We start from the raw sequence: 17,136 nt of genomic DNA, 5'->3' as shown, positions 1-17,136 counted from the left end.
ATATATATTTAGGATAGTTAGCTCTTCTTGTTGCATTGATCCCTTTACCATTATGTAATGCCCTTCTTTGGTTTTTCTGATCTTGGTTGGTTTAAAGTCTGTTTTATCAGAGACTAGGATTGCAACCCCTGCCTCTTTTTTTTTTTTTGCTTTCCATTTGCCTAGTAGATCTTTCTCCATCACTTGAGGTCAAGAGATCGAGACCATCCTGGCCAACATGGTGAAACCCTGTCTCTACTAAAAATAGAAAAATTAGCTAGGTGTGGTGGCATGGGTCTGTAGTCCTAGCTACTCAGGAGGCCAAGCAAAGAGAATTGCTTGAACCCAGGAGGCAGAGGTTGCAGTGTGCCGAGATTGCACCACTGCACTCCAGCCTGGCGGACAGAGCGAGACTCTGTCTCAAAAAAATAAATAAATAAATCATCATCCCTGAAATCTGCCTTAGACTCTACCTTTCCAGTACATGCATTTGTTACTTGACAAGTGGCCAAATACTAAGGAAAGCAGTTTTTGAAAGAAAAGGAGTTATCTTATTCTTTGAAATTAAAAGGGGATTTTGTCTTGCACCTTAGGTACCAGCATGGCCACAGCAGGGTAGAGCACTGAAGAGGCTCTTGGGGTCCCTAATTCCAGGACGTGACCCTATGATGGCACTTTTGGACCTGAGCTGGAGCAGAGGGGAGCTCGCTGCCCTAAAGGTTGAGTCCCAGGCCAGGCACCATTCACAACAAGCCAACTTAAGAGACTTCGGGCCTTAAGGGAAATCGTAGGTAGTCTGGCCGTACTCCTTGTGGCCTGGAGTAGCAATGGCTATGGGGTGAGGCTCTTCTGCTTTTGGGAAAGGGAGGGAAGAGTAGAGAGGATTGCATCTTGTCCTTTGAGTGCCAGCTCAGCCACAATACAATAGAACACCAGGTAGACTTCTAAGGTTTTTGACTCTAGTCCCTGACTCCCAGACAGCACTTCTGGACTCACCAAGGGCTTCGGAGATCTTGCCATCCTGAAGGGAAGGACACGGGCCTGGCTGGCTTTGCCACTTGCTGATCATAGAGCCCTGGACCCTTAAGCAAACATAGGCAGTAGCCAGGGAGTAGTGACAGCAGGCCTTGGGAGAGACCCAGGCTGTGCTGGCTTCAGGTCTGACCCAGCACAGTCACAATGCTGATGGCCACAGGGGTGCTTAAGTCACTTCACCCCCATCTTTAGGTGGCTTGGAATAGAGACTGTATGTTTGAGAGAAAGTAAGGGAAAAGAACAAGAGTCTCTGCCTGGTAATCCAGAGAATTCTCCCAGTTCTTGTACAGACTATCAAGACAGTACGTCTATGAGTCTGTAAGAATCACAGCATTACTGAGTTGGGGCGCACCCTAAAGCTTAGAGCATAACACCCAGCTCCTTTCAAATATCTGAAAAGCCTTCCCAAAAAGGATGGCTACAAATAAGCATAGATAGAGAAGACTACAATAAAAACCTAACTCTTCAATGCCCAGACAATGAAGAACATCTACTAGCATCAACATCACCAAGGAAAATAATCACTGGAAGCTACAAAACTCACTGGTAGTAAGTACACAGAAAAACGAAGAATATCATAACACTGTAACTATGGTGTGTAAACTACTCTTATCCTACGTAGAAAGACTACATGATAAACCAACCAAAAATAATAACTATAAGAACTTTTCAAGAGAGTCAATACAATAAAGATATAAATAGAAGCAACAAAAAAGTTAAAAAGCAGGGAGACAAAGTTAAGGCTTAGAGTTTTTATTAATTTTCATTTGCTTGTTGTTTATGCAAATAGTATTGTTATCAGGTTAACATAAAGAGTAATAAGATAGTATCTGCAAGCCTCATGGTAACCTCAAACCAAAAAACATACAATGGATACACAAAAAATAAAAAGCATTAAACCAAATCATATTATCAGAGAAAATCACCTTCACTAGAGGAAGACAGGAAGGAAAAAAAAAAAAGGAAAAAAAAAAAACAAGAAAGAGAATACCACAAAACAATCAGAAAACAACAAAATGGCAGGAAATGAGTTCTTACTTAGCAATAATAACATTGAATATAAATGGACTAAACTCTCCAACTTAAAAACATCGACTGACTGAATGGATGAAAAACCCATTGATCTGTTGCCTACAAGAAACACACTTCACCTGTAAAGACACACATAAACTAAAAATAAAGGGATAGGAAAATGTACTCCATGCCAATGAAAACCAAAAAAGAACAGGAGTCATTATACTTCTATGAGACAAAACAGATCTCAAGACTAAAATGATAAGAAGAGACAAATGGGTCACTATATAATGATAAAGAGGTCAATTCAGTAAGAGGATATAACAATTTAAAATATATAGGCACCCAACCCTGGAGCACCCAGATATACCAAGGAAATAATATTAGAGCTAAAGTGAGAGATAGACCCCAATAAAATAATACCTGGAGACTTCAGCACCCCACTTTCAGCACTGAACAGATCTTCCAGACAGAAAATCAACAAAGAAATATCAGACTTAATCCACACTATAGACCAAATGGATCTAATACATATTTACAGGCTATTTCATCCAAGAGCTGCAGAATACACATTCTTTTCCTCAGCACATAGATCATTCTTAAGGACAGACCATATGTTAGGTCAATAAACGAGTCTTAAAACTTTCCAAAAAACTGAAATAATATCAAGCATCTTCTCTGACTACAAAGGAAAATTAGAAATCAATAACAAGAGGAATTTTAGATACTATACAAGTATATGGAAATAAAACAATATGTTCCTGAATGGCCAATGGGCCAATGAAGACATTAAGAAAGAAAACTGAAAAATTTCTTGAAACAAATGATATTGGAAACACAATATAGCAAAACCTACAGGATACAGAAAAAGTAATCTTCAGAGGAAAGTTTATAGCTTTAAGTGCATACATCAAAAAAGAGAAAAAACTTCAAGTAAACTATCTAATGATGCGCATCTTAAAAAACTAAAATAGCAAGAGCAAACCAAACCCAAAATTAGAAGAGAATAAAGAGAGAAAAAACAAATGAAATTGAAATTTTAAAAATACAAAAGATTAATGAAACAAAAAGTTGGTTTTTCCAAAAGTTAAAACAAAATTTACCAACCTTTAGCCAACCTAAGGAAAAACAAAAAGAGAAAATACAAACAAATAAAATCAGAAATTAAAAAGGAGGCATTACAACTGATACTACAGGAATTCAGAGGATCATTAGTGGCTACAATGAGCAATTATATGCCAATAAATTGAAAAATCTAGAAGAAATGGACAAATTCCTGGATACATACAATCTAACAAGATTGAACCAGGAAGAAATCCGAAATCTGACCAGACCAATAGCAAGCAATGAGATCAAAACTGTAATTAAAAGTCTCCCAGTAAAGGAAACCCCAGGACCCAGTGGATTCACTGCTAAATTCTACCAAACATTCAAGTAAGAACAAATGCCAATCCTACTCAAACTATTCCGAAAAAGAGAGGAAGAGGGAATACTTCCAAACTCATTCTGCAAGTCCAGTATTACCCTAACACCAAAACCAAACAAAGAAACATCAAAAAAAAGAAAACTACAGGCCAGTATCTCTGATGAACATTCATGTAAAAATCCTCAACAAAATACTAGCAAACCAAATTCAACAATACATTAGAAAGCTCATTTACCATAACCATGTGGGATTTATCCCTATGATGCAAAGATGGTTCAACATACAAAAATCAATCAACATGATTCATCATATCAACAGAATGAAGGATAAAAATCATATGGTCATTTCTGTTGATGCTGAAAAACCATTTGATAAAATTCAACAGTTCTTCATAATTAAAAAAACTGGGAATAAAAGGAACATGCCTCACATAATAAAAGCCATATATGACAGACCCACAGCTAGTATCATACTAAATAGGGAAACACTGAAAACTTTCCCTTAAGATCTAGAACACAACAAGGATGTCTACTGTCACCACTGTTATTTAACATAGTATTGGAAGTCCTAGCTAGAGCAATCAGATAACAGAAAGATATAAAGGACATCCAAATTGGAAAGGAAGAAGTCATATTACTCGTTTGCTGATGACATGATCCAACGTTTGGAAAAACCTACAGACTCCACGAAAAAACTATTAGAACTGATAAACAAATTCAGTAAAGTTGCAGGATACAGTATCAACATAAAAAAATCAGCAGCATTTCTATATGCCAACAGTGAAAAACATGAAAAAAATTAAAAAGTAATCTCGTTTACAATAATAGCCACACATAAAATTACCTAGGAATTAACCAAAGAAGGAAAGATCTCTACAATAAAAACTATAAAACAATTATTAAGAAATATGATGAGAATACCAAAAAATGGAAAATTACTCCATATTCATGGATTGAAAGAATCAATTTGTTAAAATCTCCATACCACCCAAAGCAATCTACAGATTCAATGCGATCCCCATCAAAACACCAGTGACATTCTTCACAGAAATAGAAAAAATAATCCTAAAATTTATATGGAACCACAAAAGACCCAGAATAGGCAAAGCTATCCTGAGCAAAAAGAACAAAACTGGAAGAATCACATTACCTGACTTCATATTATACTACAGAGCTATACTAACCAAAACAGCATGGAAATGGCATAAAAACAAACACATAGACCAGTGGAACAAAATAGAGAACCCAGAAACAAACCCATACACCTACAGTGAACTCATTTTTCATACAGGTGCCAAGAACATACACTGAAGGAAAGACACCTCTTCATTAAGCGATCCTGGGAAAACTGAATATTGATAGGCGAAACAATAAACTAGACCCCTATCTCTCGTCATATACACAAATCAAATTAAAATGGATTACAGACTGAAATCTAAAACCTCAAACTATGAAAATACTACAAGAAAACAAGGGAAAATCTCCAGGACATTGGTCTGGGCTACTATTTCTTCAACAACACCCCACAAGCACAGACAACCAAAGCAAAAGTGGACAAATAAGATCACATCAAGTTAAAAAGCTTCTGTACATGAAAGGATACAATCAACAAAGTGAAGAGACAGCCCACAGAATGTGAGAAAATATTTGCAAACTACCCATCTGACAAGGGATCAATAACCAGAATATATAAGGAATCCAAACAACCCTACAGGAAAAAATCTAATAATGTGATCAAAAAATAGGCAAAAGATTTGAATAGGTATTTTTCCAAAAAAAAAAAGACATACAATTGGCAAGCAGGCATATGAAAATGTGTTCAACATCACTGATCATCAGAGAAATGCAAATCAAAACTACAATGAGATATCATCTCACCCCAGTTAAAATGGCTTATAGCCAAAAAACAGGCAATAACAAATGCTGGCGAGGATGTGGAGAAAAGGGAACACCTACACACTTTAGGCAGGAATGTAAATTAATATAACCACTATGGAAAACAGGTTGGAGGTTCCTTAAAAAACTGAAAATTGAACTACCATATGATCCAGCCATTCCACTGCTGGTTTACACCAGAAACAGGAAATCAGTAGATTTGGAAGTGATCTAAGTGCCCATTAATAGATGAATAAATAAATAAAATGTAGCACATTATATACAATGGAGTATATTCAGCCATAAAAGAAAATGAGATTCAATCATGTGCAACAACATAGATGGGATTAGAGATCATTACGTTAAGTAAAACAAGCCAGGCACGGAAAGACAAACATCACATGTTCTCACTTATTTGTGGGATCTAAAAATCAAAACAATTGAATTCATGGACCTAGAGAGTAGAAGGATGGTTACCAGAGGCTGGGAAGAGAACTAGTGGGCTGGGAGGCAGGTGGGGACAGTTAATGGCTATAATAAAAATAGAAAGAATGAATAAAACCTACTATTGATAGTACAATACAGTAATATAGTCAATATTACTTAATCATATATTTTTAAATACCTTAATGAATGTAATTGGATTGTTTGTAACTCAAAGGATAAATGCTTGAGGGGATGGATACCCCATTCTCCATGACATGCCTATTTCACATTGCATGCTTATATATCAAAACATCTCATGTAGACCATAAATGTATACACCTAATATGTACCCACAAAAAAAATTTTAAATAATTTTAAATTTTTAAAAAAGAATAAAAAATAAAATAGCTAGGCATGGTGGCATGTGCCTGTAGTCCTAGCTACTTGGGAGGCTGAGGTGGGAGGGCTTGAGCCCAGGAGGTTGAGGCTACAGTGAGCTATGTGATCATGCCACTGCACTCCAGCCTGGGCAACACAGCAAGACCCAGTCTCAAAAAAAGAAAAAATATCCTAAAACTCAACAATAAAAAACCAAAAAAAAAAAATTTAAAAATAAGCATAGGGCTCATGTAGCCATTTCTCCAAAGAAGATATATGAATCTCTAATAAATACATAAAAAGATGCTTAGTATCATTTATAAATAGGAAAATGCAATTAAGACTACAATGAAATGCCACCTCATACCATTAGGATGGCTACTACAAATTTAAAAAAAAAACAGAAAGTAACAAGTGTTGATGTGGATGTGAAGAAACTGGAAACTTACGCACTGCTAGCAGGAACATAAAATGAGGTACGGCCATTGCAGAAAATAATACAGCAGTTGTTCAAGAAATTCAAAATATAATTACTATAAGATCAAGCAATTCCACTTCTGGATATACACCCAAAAGAATTAAAAACAGGGAGCTGAGATATTTGTACACCCATGTTAATGATAGCTAAAATATTAAAGTAAACCAAGTGCCCACAGATGAATAAATACAGAAATAAAATGTGGCATATAAATACAATGGAAAATTATTCACCTTTCAAAAGGAAGAAAATCTGGCATATTCTACAACATGAATGAACCTTGAGGACATTAAGCTAAGTGAAATTAGCCAGTCACAAGAAGACAAATACTATATGAGGTACTTTAAAAAGTTAAAATCATCAAAACAAACAGTAAACTGGTGGTGGTAAGGGGAATGGGGTGGAGGGAGAAATGGGAATTTATTTTTTTAATGGGTTTCAGTTTTACAAGATGGAAAATATTGTGGAGATTGATGATGATGATGGCTGCACATTATGAATTTATTTAACAACATTAAACTGTACAATTAAAAATGATTAAGATGGTAAAATTTATGTCAAGTGTATTTTACTATAATAAAAAAACTTTAGAGTCTTAAAAATCATTTAGTACACTTGTCCAAAAGCATAGAAATTTATATTTAAAATAGATATATGTTCTTCTATGTAAATCATACATAAATAAAGTTGGTTTCAACAAATGAGTAAATAGAAAACTTGAATTGTCCTATAAGCGTGTGACCAGATGGCTTCACTGATGAATTCAACTGAACATTTAAAAAAGAATGAGCATCAATTTCCCCAAAAACTCTTCCAGAAAACAATGAAGGAGAGAAAGTTTTCCAACTCATTCTATGATGGTATTAGCCTGATACCAAAACCAGAAAAAGACAGTACAAGAAAAAAAACCATATATGAATCTCTCTCTTGTATACAAACATAGACATCCTCAACAAAACTGAATCAAGAAACATAAACATCCTCAAGAAAACATCTTCAAGAAAACTTAATATAACATATTAAGAATATTATAAATCAGATCAAAGAGATTTATCCCAGGAATGAAAAGTTACTTTAAAATATGAATATGAATTTATCCAATAAATTTGATTAGTAAAATAAAGAATATAAATTACAGTATGAGAATGCAGGAAATTCAAACATGCATACATTATTTTGAAAGCCGCTACCAAATTAAGAATAGGAAGGAAATTCTCCAACATGATAAAGTACATCTATGGAGGCCTGCCCAGCTCACCACCACCATCAGCACCCACACCCGCCATCCAGGTGCCTAAAGACAAGTGAGACCTGCCTACTCCAAACAGCACACAAGCATGTCATCCCAGAACCAAATAGTAACACTTCATTTGCTGCCACCAGTGCTTACCTGTACAGTAAGGGCCTGAGGACAAGCCTATGCCCATGCTGTCCAGAAGCATGAGTATTGGCCAGGCCCACTCATTGCCGCCAGTGCCCAACAGCACCAATAACTTGAAAAACAGCTGCCACCGCCCACCACTATGGCTACAGCCAACACCCATGCACACCACCTGGGGACCCAAGGACAGGTACACCCTGACCCTGCAAACAGTATCCACAGGCACTGTCCCAGGAAGAAAGAACAGGCCCACCCAATCTGCTGCCACCAGGACCTGCCCGTACAATACTGTGCCTAAAGACAGGGCTGCCCTGTCCACTGCCACTACCACAGCCCACACACACCATCAAGGGGCCTAAGTACTAGCCCACCCTACTCACCATTGCCAATGCCCAAGTACACCATCCAGTGACCTGAGAACCCACCCATTGTTTCCTGCCACCTACCTCGGCCACAGCCGGCACCAAACATGCTGACCGGGGACCCAACAACTGACCTGCCTGGACCCTAACCACCACCCTAACCCATGTTACCACCAGGAATCCCAAGAACTGGCACAAATGGCTCATCCCTACCATGACTGATGCTCATACATGCCACCCAGGGGTCCAAAGACTAGCAAGCCTGGTGTACCTGTCCCCAGTAAAGCCTTGCCACAGTCTCCGTTAGAAACCACAGATTCACTTCCTGCTGACGAGTCTGAAAATTTTAAAAATAAACAAATAAATTGCAGTATAAGACAATAAGGACCTTGCAGACACCAATATCACTGATTACGACGCAAAGAAATAACACGGAGATTATACCACTGCATCTACTCAGAATACAACCCTAACAAATATCATAGATACATCTACAGGAAAAGTCTCTACCAGATGAAGTTAATCCGTAAAACTGAAAGAAACAACTGTCACACCAGATGCATGGATATCAACATAAGAACATAAGAAACATGACAAAGCAAGAAAGCATGACACCTCCAAAAAAATACAATAATTCTCCAGTAACGTAACACAGAGAAAAATACATGTATGAAATGCCTGAAAACAAACTCAAAATAATTAACTAAGGCAGCAATCCCCAACTTCTTGGCACCAGGCACCAGTTTCAGGGAAGACAATTTTTCCACAGACCAGGGGATGGCAGGGGAGTATGGATTGTTTCAGGACAAAACTGTTCCATCTTAGATCATCAGGCATGAGATTCTCACAAGGAACATGCAGCCTAGGTCCCTTGCATGCACAGTTCACAATAGGGTTCATGCTCCTGTGACAATCTAATGCTCCCACAAATCTGACAGGAGGCAGAGCTCAGGCAGTAATGTTCACTCACCTGCCACTCACCCCCTGGCTCTGCGGCCTGGTTCCTAACAGGCCACGGACCAGTACCAGTCCATGGCCCCAGGGGTTGGGGATCCCAATCTAAGGAAACTTGAAAAGTTACAAGAGAACACAGAAAAACAATACAAAAAAAATCAGAAAAGAAATTCAGGATATAAATGGGAAATCAACAAAGAGATAGGTCTCATTAAAAAGAACCAAACAAAAATCCTGGAATAGAAGAGTTCAATTAATGAAACAAAAACACAATTAAGAACTTCAACAATAGACAAAGCAGGAGAAAAAAATTCTGAACTTGAAGACATTTCTTTTGAAATAAACCAGTCAGACAAAAAACAATAATTAATAAAGCCAACAGGACACATGTTACATTATAAAAAGACCAAATATTCAGATTTCAGTTGTTTCAGAGGAGAAGAGATGGGCAAAGACATAGAAATCCTATTTAACAAAATAATAGCTAAAATTTCTCCACTCTTATGAGAGATAATACACATCATGATACCCAAAGGACTATAAATCATGCTGCTATAAAGACACATGCACACGTATGTTTATTGCGGCACTATTCACAATAGCAAAGAGTTGGAACCAACCCAAATGTCCAACAACGATAGACTGGATTAAGAAAATGTGGCACATATACACCATGGAATACTATGCAGCCATAAAAAATGATGAGTTCGTGTCCTTTGTAGGGACATGGATGAAACTGGAAAACATCATTCTCAGTAAACTATCGCAAGGACAAAAAACCAAACACCGCATGTTCTCTCTCATAGGTGGGAACTGAACAATGAGAACTCATGGACACAGGAAGGGGAACATCACACTCCGGGGACTGTTGTGGGGTGGAGGAAGGGGGGAGGGACAGCATTAGGAGATACACCTAATGCTAAATGACGAGTTAATGGGTGCAGGAAATCAACATGGCACATGGATACATATGTAACAAACCTGCACATTGTGCACATGTACCCTAAAACCCTAAAGTATAATAAAAAAAAAAAAGTGGAAGCTATAAAAAAAAAGATACAGTAAGTTCAAATTTTACCAAATGGATTCAACCCAAGACACTATACTTCTCCCAGACATTATGCTCAAACTGTCAAAAATCAAAGCCAAAGACAGAAATCTAAAAATAGCAAGAGAAGAGCATCAAGTCACATATAAGGGAATCTCCATCAGACTAACTAAATTTCTCAACAAAAACTTTCTAGGCCAGAAGAGAATGGGATGATATCTTCAAAGCACTGAAATAAAGAACTACCAGCCAAGAATGATATATTCAGCAAAGCTATCCTTCAGAAATGAAGAATAAACAAAGTCTTTCTCAGACAAACAAAAACAGTAATTTATAACTGCTTGACTGATGCTATGAAAAATGCTTAAGGGAGACATATATCTACAAGCAAAAAGACAGTATCTACCATCATGAAAGCACACAAAAGTATAAAACTAACTGGAAGAGCAGACACAAATGAGAGAGAGGAATCAGTCATTATCACTACAGAAAACCACCAAGACATAAGAGTAAACAAAATGTTGAATAGGAGTGGTGAGAGAGGGCATCACTGTCTTGTGCCAGTTTTCAAAGGGAATGCTTCCAGTTTTTGCCCATTCAGTATGATATTGGCTGTGGGTTTGTCATAGATAGCTCTTATTATTTTGAGATACATCCCATCAATACCTAATTTATTGAGAGTTTTTAGCATGAAGGGTTGTTGAATTTTGTCAAAGGCCTTTTCTGCATCTATTGAGATAATCATGTGGTTTTTGTCTTTGGTTCTGTTTATATGCTGGATTACATTTATTGATTTGCGTATGTTGAACCAGCCTTGCATCCCAGGGATGAAGCCCACTTGATTATGGTGGATAAGCTTTTTGATGTGCTGCTGGATTCGGTTTGCCAGTATTTTATTGAGGATTTTTGCATCAATGTTCATCAAGGATATTGGTCTGAAATTCTCTTTTTTGGTTATGTCTCTGCCAGGCTTTGGTATCAGGATGATGCTGGCCTCATAAAATGTGTTAGGGAGGATTCCCTCTTTTTCTACCGATTGGAATAGTTTCAGAAGGAATGGTACCAGTTCCTCCTTGTACCTCTGGTAGAATTCAGCTGTGAATACATCAGGTCCTGGACTCTTTTTGGTTGGTAAGCTATTGATTATTGCCACAATTTCAGAGCCTGTTATTGGTCTATTCAGAGATTCAACTTCTTCCTGGTTTAGTCTTGGGAGGGTGTATTTGTCAAGGAATTTATCCATTTCTTCTAGATTTTCTAGTTTATTTGCATAGAGGTGTTTGTAGTATTCTCTGACGGTAGATTGTATTTCTGTGGGATCAGTGGTGATATCCCCTTTTTCATTTTTTATTGCATCTATTTGATTCTTCTCTCTTTTCTTCATTAGTCTTGCTAGTGGTCTATCAATTTTGATCTTTTCAAAAAACCACCTCCTGGATTCATTAATTTTTTGAAGGGTTTTTTGTGTCTCTATTTCCTTCAGTTCTGCTCTGATTTTAGTTATTTCTAGCCTTCTGCTAGCTTTACCATTTGACCCAGCCATCCCATTACTGGGTATATACCCAAAGGACTATAAATCATGCTGCTATAAAGACACATGCACACGTATGTTTATTGCAGCACTATTCACAATAGCAAAGACTTGGAACCAACCCAAATGTCCAACAACGATAGACTGGATTAAGAAAATGTGGCACATATACACCATGGAATACTATGCAGCCATAAAAAAATGATGAGTTCATGTCCTTTGTAGGGACATGGATGAAACTGGAAACCATCATTCTCAGTAAACTATCGCAAGGACAAAAAAACCAAACACCGCATGTTCTCACTCATAGGTGGGAACTGAACAATGAGAACTCATGGACACAGGAAGGGGAACATCACACTCCGGGGACTGTTGTGGGGTGGGGGGAGGAGGGAGGGACAGCATTAGGAGATATACCTAATGCTAAATGACGAGTTAATGGGTGCAGCACAGCAACATGACACATGGATACATATGTAACGAACCTGCACGTTGTGCACATGTACCCTAAAACTTAAAGTATAATTAAAAAAAAATTTAAGCCTGTTAATACTGAACTAGGTTTCCTAGAGATGCATTAATAACATTCCTCTCCATTATAGTAAGAAGGCCTAAATTTCCTCAACTATGAGATAAGGCCAATGCTACTTACATCTCACAGACTTATGAAAACTAAATAGGACAGTTCAGGCTTAGCCTAATGCTTAACATATAATAAGTACTCAACAGATATTAGCTGCCATAATTATAAATAGAGGGTTTTCAGTTCCAACCTGATATTGCTCATGTACTCTTATGACTGATATGCCAAATAATTAGTGGAGTAGGAAGAACAGCATAACTTGATTTAAAAAAAATTACACTACAAGACAACCAAATCTGTAGGTACAAATTATGTAAGCTCACTGATAATGAAAATGAGATCAAGCAAGGAATAAAGAATCCAATTAAAAGAGAAAAACCAAACTGGTTCTCTTCTAAAAATAATCTGCCCAAGAGAATTTTACAAAATTCTTGTGCTGTGAAGCAAATACATCATAATTTCCCATTCCTGTTGTTTTGAACCAAGTCACTTCTAATTCTGCCTACTAACTTAACTGTCATAATCCAGTTTCATCTAAACAACTCATCATGTTCTGTCCCACCTTAGTTTCCAGATAGTCTAGATATCCTAACCATCCCATTTTACCTACCTTTTAGAAGTAGAACATTCAGAAAAAGGTTAAGAATCAAAAGCTCCAGAACTTTCAGTAGAGAAAAACTAAAGTATAGACAAGATGCCTGCTCCTAGCTTAAGACAACCAGGATTTGGAAATGACTCAGGTCCTTTCTACCATACATCAGAGATACTTTTTAAATTCCACTTTTTAATATTCATACACATCCCCCGGAAATCTTTTATGAACATTTTAATATTGTGAATTTAAACTAATTATGCATTAATATAGATAATTAGTTATATATATATATAAGACATATATGTGTCTTCGGTACAAAATTTTGAAATGATACAAAGCCCTCTAGATTTTAAAAATCTGTCAAAAATCACATTATATTATTCAAAAATTGGCTGAGTAAACTATAAAACTAATTAATTACACTATTGCCTGTTGGCTACATCACTTTTATCAGTTTAAAAAATATATCATTTTCCTTTGTTAGGATCATGTCAACCACATTGTTCTTTTTGTTTATTAAAAAGATGGTGATTTGGGTCATTATTGTATTTTTAATTCTATTTCTACTGCTATTGAATTTTAAAACCTTTTTATCCTCTAACAATATCATTAAGTGTATATTAAATAGATGTTATAATGTTAATGCTGTGACCATGCCTGAAAATCACTAACCCTGGAACAGAAGTCAGATGTCGTAAATTCTATAAGGAAGGCCAAACAATTATCTTTTTATGCTAGGCTGATAATTTAGCAAAAAATAAACTGAAAAAAAAATTAGAGATAATGCCAGAAAACTAAAAGGCAAAATTAAAGTAATAATATGTTGCAAAATTATTGATTGATATCCCAAAGAACCTGTGCCCACCACTTTACAAGCATTCTTATGGAAAAGTGAGATTTAAATAATGTAAATATTTTTTAAATTTTACTTTTATTAGTTTTTTGTAGAGATGGTGTTTTGCCATGTTGCCCAAGCTGTACTTGAACTCCTGCACTCAAGTGATCCACCTGCCTCGGTCTCCAAAAGTGCTGGGACTACAGGTGTGAGCCACCGTGCCCGGCCTGAATGATACAAGTTTTTTGTTTTGTTTTGTTTTGTTTTTACTAGGCAAAGAACTTTATTAACCTTTGTTTCAAAGTTTATTCTCAGGCTTCTTCGGCTTAATTAGCTGCAAAGAATGAATTGTGTATAAGCAAAAACTGAAAAGAGCTGCAGTGTCCAAAGGGCTTGGGCTTAAAAATATTAGAGATCTGGATTTTATCAGATCCATAAACAAAAATTTCTTTAAAAGTAGTCATAATATAAAATAGCAGCTCCCAGTAACTTCAAGTTTTATCTTCAGAAGTTGACTCAATTCAGTTTGCCTCATTCTTGGAAGCCTCATCAAAATTCTCCACAAGATCAGGAACTTCATCATCATCATCCTCCCCAGTAGCAAGTGGTGCTTTTCCATCCACAGATTGTTTGGGCAAAGCTTGAGCCAGTCTGCTTAAACTAGTCAGACTGTCTGCACCAAGCTGGTTTAAGATGCCGGGTAGCATTTCTGTCAGCTGCTTTGTCTCGACATGGCCTGTAATGGTGAAAGTGTTTGCTGCCAGAGACGCCTGAACTTTAGGGTTGTTAAAGTGGATCACTGTTCCTTGGTTTGTAAACATATGCACCTCTTCAATACCAAAGATATTGTTTACCCGTAACTTCTTTAAGGAGAACTGAAGTTTTTTATCATCTGCTGTGGCTGTTCTATGAACCACCTTCTTCCTTCTACGAGTAGTTCCTTTTCCACCAATGAGCACTTGTGCCTGCAGTTTGGCAAGTTTTTCCTGGTTCATGATTGTTTCTTTCATCCTATCAGAGCAGATAAAGGGCCATGCAGAGAACTAGGGTTGGTGCTCAGAGGGTCTCGGGTGGACCAGCTGAGATTAGGCGCACACATGCGGAGATGCAAGATGGCAGCTAAAGGGGAATGATATATGTTGTGAAGCATGCAAAGTCTTCAGGGTATGTCTCCCATAAGATAAAACAACTTTGTATGTGCAAACCTTTCTGAAAATGTGGCTTGGTTTTTATTAATTAAAAATTATCATTCCTTTACTTCTAGCATTCCATCTCTCAAACCAAGTACAATTTTTCATGTAAATCTTTTTGAGAAACCAAGTCTGAAAACTGAGTGTGTGCTTGTTCTAAGGATGAAAGCATCATCACTGCATCAATAGACCTGCCTTATTCACCTTGACAATTTATCCATGGTATGGTAATAATGTCAAGAGGCTCATAAACTGCTATGGAGTCACTAATATGTGTTTATATTTCCGACACACAATTTACTTGAAAAGGGAGAATTAGACTAAGTAGTTTATAGAAGTACTTTGACATAAATTCAAGGACCCCAATGAGTCTTCTAAATTTGTGTGACTTTCCAATAATTATAATTTGCTATTGTCATTTTTTCATTCAATATGTTAAAAAGAAAATTCAATACTCTTTTTAAAATAACTTTCTAATCATTGATTTATGTCCTATTCTGAAATGTTCTAAATTATTTCTAGTAACAACTGTAATTTGAATCCTCCAGATATTTAATTCCCCTATACAAATAATTTGTTAACACTATGACTATAGGAGGACCATAGTTGCTAAACGGAGCATTTTTGGCTGGCCCAAGTACAGAGGTGTTTACAACCAGTTGATTACAAGTTGCAGATGTCTGTTTCTGCTCCACTCCCACTGCTTCATTTGACTAGCCTTTAAAAAATAAAAAAGAAGAAGAAGAAATGGAGCACCCTTTCTCACTGCTGATCGCAAACAATGACTCAATCATCATTATCAGTCTATGTATAACTCTTGCATTATCAGCAAAAGCTTATCAAGATTTCCAAATGCACAAAAACAAGGGAGTTAAGATACTTAAAATCACAGAAAGTTAGAGGCTGAAAGAATCTTAGAGTCCACTGAATTCAAACCTTCTATTTTAAACATGTGGTCATAATTGAGATCCAACAAGCTTAAATGAATCATTTATGGTCAACTTTATAGGATAAGCCCATACTATGTCACACACACACACACATATCTTACTTACCTTTCTGGTGATGACTTGGAAGTAGCAGGACACCCTCGGATATGTTTTTTATTTTTACGGTCTAGAGAGATGACTTTATTCCTTAGGCTTCTTTCCCACTAGGAAAAAAAATGAAATTTTAATAATAAACACATCAATATCACAAGAGGCATTTAAACTGTTCTTTTTTATTTGGAAATTTGTTATAAACGATCAAATACATAGTTCACAGAGAAAAATAATAAGTGCAATTTATGGAATATCTGGCTCTTTTGCTAATGCATAAATGTAAGTCCACCAAAAAATACTAGGAAGACATTTTAAAATACCAAGGTAATTTTAATAAAAAAATCAACACTTTGAGATTCCAAAGCTTAAATAGCTATTAAAATCTGGAATGTACTTAAACGAAGTGACAAAAATTATTACACAGAAGGTTAAATAGGGCCTATGACTCTAAAGTAACTGTACCTATAACAATTGAAAGATATTAAAATTAGTTACCTAGGAACTGCCACATGGAAAATTTTAGGAAAGAGCCGGACACCTTATTGATAGAGTTTAGATTAAATATGACTAGAATAAAAGGTTCAAATTAATTTATTTAATACACAGTGTTAGCCTAGGCAAATAAGTCATTTATATTCTCTATGTCTTAGTTTCTTTATCTGAAAAGGGATATAATAACAGTAGCTACCTCACAAAGATATACAATGATTACATCTGTATTAAGTTTTGGTTTTACTTCCACATCACAGAACAGACATTTGTAATAAATTTACAAGACTGTCTTCATAAAAGAGATATTTGTACAGTCATATTTGTAGTCCATGATTCGCAATAACCAAAAGAGGGAAGAATCCACCAAAAAGAAAATGTTAAGGTTGATCGACTAATTCAGAAAAGTTGCAGGATATAAGATCGAAAGGCCAAAATCAGTTGTATTTCTATTTAATGGCAATGAGAAATCTGAAAGAGAAATTAAGAAAAAAAATTCCACTTATAATAGCATA

General features: G+C 36.3%; 1 protein-coding gene and 1 pseudogene across 11 annotated transcripts in view; both read right to left on the bottom strand.

The window, feature by feature from the left end:
- SENP7 (SUMO specific peptidase 7) overlaps window positions 1-17,136 on the bottom strand; it is a 182,446-nt gene that overhangs the window by 110,064 nt on the left and 55,246 nt on the right. For all 10 annotated transcript variants that reach the window (XM_003261745.4, XM_004091726.3, XM_012501066.2 and 7 more), the window contains one exon: window positions 16,145-16,242. In XM_003261745.4, coding sequence (XP_003261793.2) covers window positions 16,145-16,242 — 98 coding nt within the window. The remainder of the gene's footprint in view (window positions 1-16,144; window positions 16,243-17,136) is intronic.
- LOC100594220 lies at window positions 14,188-15,334 on the bottom strand (annotated as a pseudogene). Its single transcript, XR_001114374.2, has one exon. The product of XR_001114374.2 is annotated as a transcription factor BTF3 pseudogene (transcript).

Source organism: Nomascus leucogenys, chromosome 21 (assembly GCF_006542625.1).
Source record: "Nomascus leucogenys isolate Asia chromosome 21, Asia_NLE_v1, whole genome shotgun sequence".
Lineage (NCBI taxonomy): Eukaryota > Metazoa > Chordata > Mammalia > Primates > Hylobatidae > Nomascus > Nomascus leucogenys.
This window is presented reverse-complemented; position numbering and strand designations above follow the sequence as displayed.